Below are 11,613 nucleotides of genomic sequence, written 5' to 3'. Positions count from 1 at the left end.
TTGGGCCTCAGGTCGCAATGGGTCAACAGAAACACATGTTAGACGTGTCCTCACAGAGTAGTAGATGTCAGTCATCTGCAGCAGGTTCTTGGTGCTTCCGTTCTCCTGCATCTCGATGGTCTCCCTGCCCCACTCCATGGACACACGGTTGCTCTTGGGGAACTCAGCGTACGGAGACATCTGCAAGTCGCCGCTCTTGAAGATGATCTTGTTGATGTCATTCTTGTCTTTCCTGGGAAAAAAAGGTGCAGAATATGTTCAGGGACTTCCATCACGACAGAATATGTTCAGGGACTTCCATCACGACAGAATATGTTCAGGGACTTCCATAAGTTCCATCACGACAGTCCAGTTTCAGCCACGTTTCACCAGCCCCCGTGAAACTTGGCTGCTATATAATTGGCAATTATTTCTATGTTAAGATTCCATTGTTCCTAAACAATCACAGACAAACTTTCCGAGTGGAATACCTCCATTTCAGAAACAATGGTTTAAATTTAGGCCTAGAATTATTGAATGATTTAGCTATTGAAAAATAGCAGATATACAAGCTCTGCTATTTTTGAAAAAGTCGTGAAAATGTGTGCACATCTTTGTATTTTTAAAGCAAATGTTTGTAACACAAATATTTGCTTCTGATACAATATTTTGAGATGGGGGGGGGGGGTCTGTGGCCAAATACATATAATTTTGGGTGTCCTTCACATGAAAAGGTTTGAGCACCACTGACATGGTAGTCTCTCAAGAACAGACTAACTGAGCTAAGTGAAAAGGACCTTTTCTTTGACGATGGCCGGCCAGATTGCTGACATAGAAACATAGGTTTTTCAAATAAACCTTAGAAGGATTCAAAAGACACTTAATGAATCGGGACAAAATTCTAATACTCACGATTTAAAAAGAAAAATAGCAGATCTACAAGCTCCCAGCACAGCACTCGGTGGCGCGCTGTGAGCTTGTGTATCTGCTATTTTTCAGTAGTTAAAGGTGTATTCAGTGATAATGAACGTGGAAATGTTTAGTTTTTTATAGATTTTCTACACCATTATAATGTTCTCGTTTTGATCATTAGACCCAATCACTGAATATCGGTAGGCCTACGTCTCCAGCTTCAGGATATGTATGATACTGATTTACTACGAGACTGTGGCATTTTATGAGTTCAGTAGTTTACAATCTAGGCATTTAGCAGACGTTCTTAATTCAGAGTGACTGTGGTTCTCAAAACTTTTATTTTGACCATCACAACATAACTACGGCCATACTCTACCCTGATTGGTCGAGGACTGGCTGGCCACCTCTGAAAACGGAATCTAGCTATGCTCACAACACGGGCCATGGTGGAAGTCCGTATATGGTCAGCACACATTCTAGTGAGGAGAATGAATGGAAAATGTACCAATTATATTTTTATTTGAATGAAATACAATCACTGAATATACCTTTAAAGCATAAAATAATAATACACAATAGTGTGTTTATTGGTGCAATATCACCAAAGAAAAGGAAAATACACTTTTAAAACATTTCCGGTCCAAACTGGCTCAAGTTTGAAAGACGCCCCACTGAACTCTACAGTCAGGCCCACACGCATTCTTTGCTCGTGCGTGTCATGGTTTGAACCAGAAGTGTTGCACTTCTTACACAGAACTTACTTTAGTATCCAAATCTTTTCTGTCCTCTAAAACGCTGCTAATCTCCCAGTGCAATATGACACCAAGTAAAACCCCATTTAGTCTTACCCTTAAATAGACTCTGCACCTTTGTTCTTGTATTTACGTTTTATGCCATTGAGTTGGCTTTTTGAAAGTACCAGTTACGATGAAATAAAAAATTGTTAACCAGAGCTGTCTTTTGGTGGTTTTATTCAATATAGTAAAAAAGTGTGCACACGTTTGTTACCCAGCAGAAAGGAACAGTGTTTAGGGTTAGGGTTAGGGTTAGGGTAGAGATGTTACCCAACAGAAAGGAACAGTGTTTAGGGTTAGGGTTAGGGTTAGGGTAGAGATGTTACCCAGCAGAAAGGAACAGTGTTTAGGGTTAGGGTTAGGGTTAGGGTAGAGATGTTACCCAACAGAAAGGAACAGTGTTTTGGTCCAGGGTTAGGGTTAGGGTTAGGGTAGAGATGTTACCCAGCAGAAAGGAACAGTGTTTGGGTCCAGGGTTAGGGTTAGGGTAGAGATGTTACCCAGCAGAAAGGAACAGTGTTTAGGGTTAGGGTTAGGGTTAGGGTAGAGATGTTACCCAGCAGAAAGGAACAGTGTTTGGGTCCAGGCAACAACGGAGAGGGAGAGGAGAACATTCACAGATATCAGCTTTAGGAACAGGAAGGGAGGGGGAAGGCCCTCCCGAACGGGGGTGTGAGTGAGTTACCATGGCAACGGGGCAACCTTGAGACGTTACAAAGGGCTTGTGAGAGGAGAAACAAGGTGAGATAAACCATAAACCGCCCTATGAACCAGTGGTCATAAACAAGTCACAACAAAACACTTAAGTTTACATCTGCATCATGAACGGAATGTGGAGCTAATGGCCAGAGGCCAAAAGGTCAGAATCTGTACTCCCTTTTCACTGGAAAATCACACATAGTATGGAGAAAATAAGAGAGGGATGTTCCAACTGGCATTGTTAATTAGAAAATCCACATCACCATGTTTTCCTGTGTAATGTAATGTACTCCCCTGTCTGCCTGTTTTGTTTGTATGTTTTTCTGTGGGGACTGTGGAGGTAAAGTAGCGTCTTTGCTAAAAGGGTTAGGGTTAGGGTTAACCCTTGCATGCATTGTTCATTAATATGCAGTGTCCCATCCAAATAAACAAAATAAAGAAATAAATTAAAGTACATTTTGGGAAAACCTTTTCAGAAGGCTTCGGCAGAAGAAAATTAAATCGTCATATGATTCTACAAAATCTGTTCTAAACCCTAAAATTTTACTGAAAAACATACATTTTCTATCAGTGTTGCTCAAACCTTTTCATATTAACCCATTCAGAACGGGTACACATTTTGTGTATCATTATTTTATGCTTTAACTATTGAAAAATAGCAGATCTACAAGCTCGCAGCGCGGGTGCCGCGCTGCGAGCTTGTAGATCTGCTATTTTTGAAAAATCGTGAAAATTTGAATTTTGCCCCGATTCTATAAGTGTCTTTTGAATCCTTCTAAGGTTTTTTGAAAAACCTATGTTTCTATGTCAGCAATCTGGCCAGCCATCGTCAAAGAAAACATCCTTTTCACTCAACTGGAGCTCAGTTAGTCTGTTCTTGAGAGACTACCATGTCAGTGGTTATCAAACCTTTTCATGTGAAGGACCCCCAAAATGATATTTATTTGGCCACGGACCCCCATCTCAAAATATTTAGTTCCAGGGACCCCCCAGAAGCAAGATTTGAGTTACAAACGTTCGCTTTAAAAATACATATGATCAAAGATTTGCACACATTTTCACAACTTTTTCAAAAATAGCAGATCTACAAGCTCGCAGCGCGGCACTCGGTGTATATCTGCTATTTTTCACTGGTTAAAGCATTCAATAATTCCCAGGCCTAAATGGGTTAAGGACCCCCAAAATGATATGTATTTGGCTGCGGACCCCCCCCCCCCCCCCCCCACACACACACACACACACACACACACACACACACACACACACACACACACACACACACACACACACACACACACACACACTCCATGCATTTACATAACCAGATGTTATTGACTTGGCAGTAGTGCCTTACTTGCAGCAGGTGACGATGAGAGCGATCATGAGAACAAGGAGCAGGGCGCCCTCTGCAGGAGAAACAACCACTGCAATCAGCTTGTAGACTGAAACAGAGAACAACATGTTATTATCCACTCTCAACCACAATTAGAATCCAAAAGTCTCAAAACCCTTTTCAAAAAATGAACAAAATTGCCCACATTTTCAAAAATTGCTACAAGCTACAGTACAAATAGTCTACAAGCTATGATTAGCTATCTTCGCACAACACCATCGTACACCGAAGTATAAAATATAGCTTAAAAGTTCTGCAAGTCTATAAATGATTGCAATAGAGTGTTTTCTTAGTAACAAGTCTATAAATCATTGCAATAGAGTGTTTTCTTAGTAACAAGTCTATAAATCATTGCAATATAGTGTTTTCTTAGTAACAAGTCTATAAATCATTGCAATATAGTGTTTTCTTAGTAACAAGTCTATAAATCATTGCAATAGAGTGTTTTCTTAGTAACAGGGATTTCCCAGCCTCTCCAGGTCTTTAATGAACATAAGGATAACAATGTCATCCAATCAGGTGAGAGAACTCACTCAGGATACAGTACAACAAACAGTGATGAAACAAATGAATAAACAGACAAAATCAGACCTAGAACAATGGTTTCTCTACATCATCATGAACACTGGTCATGTTCATTGAACATACTGTATATGCATAAGATTGCACAACTTCTATTTGTAACTTTGGCAGTATGGATACTTTTAACAACCCCTAGATGCTAGTCTGATGTCATATAACTCCATATTTGGGCATGGCTGACATCATAGTGATGATGTGAGTGTCAAGGAACAGCAGCTTAAAGCCACAACGCACCACAATATTGAGAGCAGTAGCAACTCATTTCATTACATATATATTCTTCTCTTAGCCCACAAGACAGTTACAGTCATCATGAAGTTAAACATTTGTAATCTTTTAACAGTTTTACTTTGAGTTGTAACATTTGAACATTGGTTAAGGCTCAGATCACAATGCCACCAACCCCCCTGGCAGTGGCCATCAACACCTTTTCCCTGTCTCTGTTCAAACAGCTGTCAGAAGATGACAGCAGTGGTAATGTGTTCTACTCTCCTTTCAGCATCTACTCTGCTCTGGCCATGGTGCTGCTGGGGACTCGTGGCAACACAGCCACACAGATCTCGGAGATCTTGCACTTTAAGGATGACTTGCATATGGACTTTTCTAAGCTCATGAGTGACCTGAACAAGTCAGGGAAGTCCTACTCTCTCAGCCTGGCCAACCGCCTGTATGGAGAGCAGTCCTACCAGTTTGTTGAGGAGTTCCTAAGAGTCACCAGAAAACACTACGACGCACACCTGGAGCCGCTGGACTTCATTTACAACGCAAAGCGAGCCCGGCTGACCATAAACTACTGGGTGGAGAAACGGACTGGAGATGAAATCAAGGTCTTGCTCGCCCCGGGTGTGGTGGATGAAGATACCAGACTGGTGTTGGTCAACGCCGTCTACTTCAAAGCCCAGTGGGACGAGTCCTTCCACGAGGACAGCACCAGGGACAAACAGTTCAGACTTAGCAAGACCGAAAGCAAGCCGGTGAAGATGATGTATCAGGACTCTGTGTTTCCTCTTGCTTTCATTCCTGAGGTCAACTGTCAGGTCCTGGAGCTTCCCTACACGGGGAAGGAACTGAGCATGCTGGTCTTTCTGCCCGCTGAGATGGAGGACGATACCACAGGCCTGGAGAAGCTAGAAAAGAAGCTAACCTGTGAAAGGTTTTTAGACTGGACCAATCCGGACAAGATGAAGCATGAGGAGGTTCGGCTTGGCCTGCCTCGTATCCAGGCGGAGGAGACGTATGACATGAACCGTATCTTGATCAAGATGGGCATGGTGGACGCCTTTGACAAAAGAAAGAGTGACTTCTCCGGCATGTCTCCGGCCGACGACCTGGTTCTGTCCAAGGTGGTGCACAAGGCCTTAGTGGAAGTGAAAGAGGAGGGCACTGAGGCCAATTCTGGCCCTGCTGCTGCTGTCTGTTGGATGGCTGGAGACTCTCTCCGTGCTCGCTTCGTTGCTGACCACCCCTTCCTCTTCTTCATCCGACACAACCCCACCATGAGCATCCTGTTTGCAGGCCGATACTGCTGCCCTCCAACTCGACTCAATTATAAAGCACACGTTACAGCAACCAATCAAAAAGGTAGTCGGCTGAATAATCACAAAGCAGCAGGACCCCTCTTTCCAGGAACCCTCTCGACAGAGTTGTCAGGATCAGTGGGAAGATCATTGGGATGAACCAGGAGCCACTCAGCAGCATCCACAAGAAACGGAGGCCTCTCAACTAGTTGAGGACAACACACACCCCCCTCCACAACCAGTACAACCTAATGCCCTCAGGCCGTCGGTATAGGGCCTCCAAATCCCAAAGAAGGGGCCTAAATAGCTTTGTGTCCGCCTACATTAGACTGTTGAACATTTAGGTCTGGTGGAGTGTGCCCGGACTGCCCCCCCCCCCCCCTCCTATGAACACTGAGCCCCCCCCCACCCCCCCCATTCACCTGATGGACACTAGCGAACATATAAGTTGCGGATCATCATTATGTATCCTACTTGTTTATTTATACATAGAATTGCTCCTATATATATTTTATATTATGCTTTTAAGAACTATGTATGACCTTTAAACCAGATATGTATGTTGTCTTTTTAACCACTGCACAAACAAAGCTCCGAAAGGAAAATAAAGTTCTTTGAATTGAATTGAATTTATAAGTGATAGTTGTAGCCATACTTACAATTTCCACAGTTGAAACCTCCAAAGCCAAACATGCACCTGAAACGCAGAGACAGACAGACAGACAGGAGTTAGGACGAGACTTTGAACCCTGCTCAACAGTGATGCTCGAAAGTCATTTTTATTTTATTTGTTTTTACTGCAAGTAAATAAATGCTTACTGGACACAGGTGCCGTTCTCACTCAGCTTAAAGCCATCTCCACAGTCTGAAACAAACAGAGTGTGGCACAGAAAACAGCGTTAATATCTTATCTCCTATACTCCTATACGTGGCTGTGTGTGTGTCTGTAGCCTTTTTCCTCAGCGTTTTACCATAGCAAAATGTGTGTGCGTAGCATCATGTTTGTCTAGTGATGTCATATGTCGTATGTCTGTAGACTTTTTCCTCATCGTTTTGCCATAGCAAAACGTGTGTGTGTAGCATAACCTGTACATCCTAGACTCAAATCCTAGTCTGAAGACGTTATGCAAGCACAACCACCGCTCACTTCACATTGGGTGTGATTTTTATTACTATAATTCAAGAGGCCAAGCCTATTTATTTGTCCGGGGATGACCAGCACAGGAACACTCACATTCTTGGGGTTTTGATCCCCCAGTGGTCTGGCCACCGATAGGCTATCTTCACCATCTTGAATCGACTTACATGATGTATCAGATAACCTTTTGCATAATTATATTATTTTAGTCCCATATTAAATGGTCAAATTCTAGCAGCAGATTTTAGCAGTTAATTCAATGGACTTTTTCTTTAACCTTGTCTGACCCCAAAAGTCCATGAAATTCAATGGACTTTTTCTGTCACCCCAAAACCCAAAATGTCTGCATGGCAAACATCTGCAAGACATCACATCTTTATCTTACTAATTGGGGAGGGGGTTGGTCAGCGCAGGAGAACTCAAATTCAAATTGGTTTTTGCCAAACTATCCCCCAGTGGACTGACCATCATAGTATAGGCTTCCTTCCTCACCGTTAATGGACTTACACAATGTATAATGTGACTTATTGCATCTTTATTTTTTAGCCCCCTATCAAATGGTACATTTTAGCAGCACATGCCCTTATGTGGGCATGCTGATATAACTGTCTTAGGGGGAGGGCATTCAAGGTGGGAAACGGGTTATATTTCATCTATTCTAGAGTAACCTTTTCTCCTGTTCAATGGGCTTTGTCCGGTAACCTTTTCTGTAACCACAGAAAGTCCTTTGAGTTCAATGGACTTTTTTTTTCCTGTAACGCTTTTTTGTAACTGAACCCCAGAACTCAAAAGTCCATGGAATTCTGGGGTCATTTTCACATCTACTCTGGCTTTTGTGCAGTGGTGGAAAAAGAATTCAATTAGTTTAAAATACCTGACAATAATGTTTTTTTTAATGGGATCATGGCACTTCATCTTTAAGGCTGGTACACACTACAAGATGTTTGCTCTGATTATGCTGTCGCCGACCATTTTCGGCACTCGCCGACAAAACCCCTGATCTGATGCAGGATCGGAGTTTTGCTCGCCGAGGTTTTGCTCGCTGTGTGTGAAAGCCTCTGCGACAAGATCATTGTGTGATTCCAGCGCTCAGCGAGCGTTTCTGAATATCTGGGAGGTTCGATATTTGGCTTTGTCGCAGACTGGGCTGCGATAGGAAGCATCAGTTTCAACCAGAAAATATGTGGTTTATGCATGCTTTATCATTTTACAATTTATAGCTGCAAAGTAACTAGTAACTAAAGTTTTCAAATAATTGTAGTGGAGTAAAAGTACAATATTAGGATCCGAGATGTAGTGGGGTAGAAGTAAAGTATTAGAAATTATAAAAAATACCTCAAAACTGTACAGCACTTGAGTAAATGTAATTAGTTACTTAGTTGAGAGCTCGTAGATCGGCTATTTTCTTGTAGATTGGCTATTTTCTTAATAATTATTATATATTTGATTTAGGGAATTTCTTGTTTGTTTGTTTGTTTGAAAATGTATCCACCTGTTTCCGCAGGAGTTTACTGGAGATTGTTTGGACCACACTTCCGGTTTAACAGCAGACATACAAGCTCACGTCGCGTCGCAGATGCAGCCCGTTGTGAGCTTGTAAATCACACTCGGCTGCGGTGCCGGAAGCTCGGTACAGCGTCTGCGCAATGCACTATGGGGTGTTGGAAACCCGTGGATACAATTCTTCAATTTATTTATATATAAAAATAAAATGATATATTTCAAAAGATTTTCCATCTTTTGAAATATATATTTTATTTTGTGTAGGAAAAGAAAAGGGCATTTTTACTCTAGTTGTGACCCACAAATATGTGTCCGTGACCCACAGATGAGTGGCAACCCACTGTGCCCTGCAGAACATAACATGCCCATGCATGACAGCCAGGGGCATGACAGCCAGGGGCGTCGCACCAAATTCTGGGCCCTTGGTACAAGGATTCACTGCGGGGCCCCTGTGCTTTAACTATTGAAAAATAGCAGATCTACAAGCTCACAGCGCGGCACCGAGTGCCGCGCTGCGAGCTTGTAGATCTGCTATTTTTGAAAAATCATGGAAATCTTTGACTATTTTACCTACCTATACCTATGTTTCTATGTCAGAGGAGCTCAAACCTTTTCATGTGAAGGACCTCCAAAATGATATGTATTTGGCCACGGAACCCCATCTCAAAATATTGAGTTCCAGGGACCACCCAGAAGCAAAATTTGAGTTACAAATGTTCGCTTAAAAAATACACATATTCAAAGATTTGGACACATTTTCACGCCTTTTCAAAAATAGCAGATCTACAAGCTCACAGCGCGGCACTCTGCTATTTTTCAATAGCTAAAGTATGAAATAATTAAGGCCCCTCCACCACCTTGGGCCCTGGTAGCTCAGTCCCACTTTCCTACCCCACAAAGCTTACCCATGCAGGACAGGGCTTCAGGGTTGTGTTTGTAGTATCCTGGTAGACACTGGCAGCTGGCAGTGCCATTGTTGTCTGCACAGGCAGAGCGCTGCTTGTCGCACGGTATCTTCTGTTCATCACACAGACTCTCCACTGTTGAAAAAGACATAAGTATTGGTTATGAATGATGTTGGCCAGAGTGGACGGACGCACCTGCAACTCATAGGGTGCTGTACGTGATAATATGTCTGATATGTTGATATAAACTCATAAATAACATACATATCTGGTTTAAAGGTCAAAGCTAGGGATGTCCAATATTGGCTTTTTTACCGATATCCGATATTGAGATATTGTCCAACTCTTGATTTCCAATACCGATATAAACCGATACCGATGCAGTCAACTAATTGCCAGGTAACAACATTACATATCTAATCAAATATAATAGCTGTAATATGTAATATGTACTCAACTACTGTACGTACGCATTGTAAGCTTGTAGATCGTCTATTCTCAAAAGACACCAATAGTTTTGTACTTTTACTCAAGTACATTTTGAACTGACTTTTACTTGTAGGGGCACGGCCAAATGACTGCAGTCAGTGGATTCTCCCGATAACCAATGACGGTGAATCAAAACAGCAACCAGGTTTCGACAATGGAACAAGGGGGGAGCGCTTGTTTTCGGTGGAGATGACGGAGGCAAAAGTGTTTATAGAAAAAGTAGTGAAAATAGCCGATCTACAAGCTCGCAACACGGCGTGAAGTGAAGCGACGCGTTGTGTGCGGCGCGTTGTGTGCGACGCGTTGTGTGCTTGTAGATCTGCTATTTGCACTAGTTTGGGTCTAATCTAATCTCTCTTTCGGGTCTGGAATTGAAAGGTCTGGGAAGCAGTGTCCTAACCCATTTAGGCCTAGGATTATTGAATGCTTTAACCAGTGAAAAATAGCAGATATACAAGCTCACAGCGCCGCTGCGAGCTTGTAGATCTGCTATTTTTGAAAAGTCGTGAAAATTCTAGCAAATCTTTGAATATATGTATTTTCAAAGCGAATGTTTGTAACTTTTGCTTCTGGGGGGTCCCTGGAACTAAATATTTTGAGATGGGGGTCCATGGTCAAATACATATCATTTTGGGGGTCCTTCACATGAAAAGGTTTGAGAACCACTGACATAGTAGTCTCTCAAGAACAGACTAACTGAGCTCCAGTCGAGTGAAAAGGACCTTTTCTTTGACGATGGCTGGCCAGATTGCTGACATAGAAACAAAGGTTTTTCAAAAAATCTTAGAAGGATTCAAAAGACACTTTTTCAAAAATAGCAGATCTACAAGCCTGTCTGACCGCTGTAGGAGAGCTGGTGGTGCAGGACCACCCTGCAGGGGGTCCTAAATGAAGGGAGTCCTAAATGAAGGGGGTCCTAAATGAAGGGGGTCCTAAATGAAGGGGGTCCTAAATGAAGGGGGTCCTAAATGAAGGGGGTCCTAAATGAAGCCTGTCTGACCGCTGTAGGAGAGCTGGTGGTGGAGGACCACCCTGCAGGGGGTCCTGGAGGAGCTGCAGTTGCTCAGGTACATCTGGATGCCTCTCAACACCTCGGCACTGGAGACGTCCGTGGAGACGGAGAACATGTTGATGGCCAGGAGTCTCATCTCTCCCCCTCTGGAAGAGACAGTAGATTTATAGATCCTCATCTCTCCTCCTCTGGAAGAGACAGTAGATTTATAGATCCTCATCTCTCCTCCTCTGGAAGAGACAGTAGATTTATAGATCCTCATCTCTCCCCCTCTGGAAGAGACAGTAGATTTATAGATCCTCATCTCTCCTCCTCTGGAAGAGACAGTAGATTTATAGATCCTCATCTCTCCTCCTCTGGAAGAGACAGTAGATTTATAGATCCTCATCTCTCCTCCTCTGGAAGAGACAGTAGATTTATAGATCCTCATCTCTCCTCCTCTGGAAGAGACAGTAGATTTATAGATCCTCATCTCTCCCCCTCTGGAAGAGACAGTAGATTTATAGATCCTCATCTCTCCCCCTCTGGAAGAGACAGTAGATTTATAGATCCTCATCTCTCCCCCTCTGGAGGAGAGGAAGAGCAAGTACAGTAGATTTATAGATCCTCATCTCTCCCCCTCTGGAAGAGAGGAAGAGCAAGTACAGTAGATTTATAGATCCTCATCTCTCCCCCTCTGGAAGAGGA

General features: G+C 42.8%; 2 protein-coding genes across 4 annotated transcripts in view; one reads left to right on the top strand and one right to left on the bottom strand.

Moving 5' to 3' along the window:
• Positions 1-11,613, bottom strand: part of heg1 (heart development protein with EGF-like domains 1) — a 42,060-nt gene that overhangs the window by 3,188 nt on the left and 27,259 nt on the right. For 2 of the 3 annotated variants that reach the window (XM_080753656.1, XM_080753658.1), the window contains exons 12-17: positions 10,915-11,114; positions 9,426-9,560; positions 6,699-6,744; positions 6,539-6,576; positions 3,742-3,829; positions 55-232 (exon numbers count right to left, since the gene is read on the bottom strand). In XM_080753656.1, the coding sequence (XP_080609782.1) occupies positions 55-232; positions 3,742-3,829; positions 6,539-6,576; positions 6,699-6,744; positions 9,426-9,560; positions 10,915-11,114 (685 nt within the window). The remainder of the gene's footprint in view (positions 1-54; positions 233-3,741; positions 3,830-6,538; positions 6,577-6,698; positions 6,745-9,425; positions 9,561-10,914; positions 11,115-11,613) is intronic. The other variant, XM_080753657.1, reaches the window with a different exon arrangement.
• LOC308308137 (leukocyte elastase inhibitor-like) lies at positions 4,755-6,038 on the top strand (the record flags this gene model as incomplete). The annotated part of the gene is made up of 1 exon (XM_080753504.1): positions 4,755-6,038. One exon carries the CDS (start codon positions 4,755-4,757, stop codon positions 6,036-6,038), a length of 1,284 nt encoding a protein of 427 aa, XP_080609630.1.

Source organism: Nannobrachium achirus (assembly GCF_963921795.1).
Source record: "Nannobrachium achirus genome assembly, chromosome: 22".
Lineage (NCBI taxonomy): Eukaryota > Metazoa > Chordata > Actinopteri > Myctophiformes > Myctophidae > Nannobrachium > Nannobrachium achirus.
This window is presented reverse-complemented; position numbering and strand designations above follow the sequence as displayed.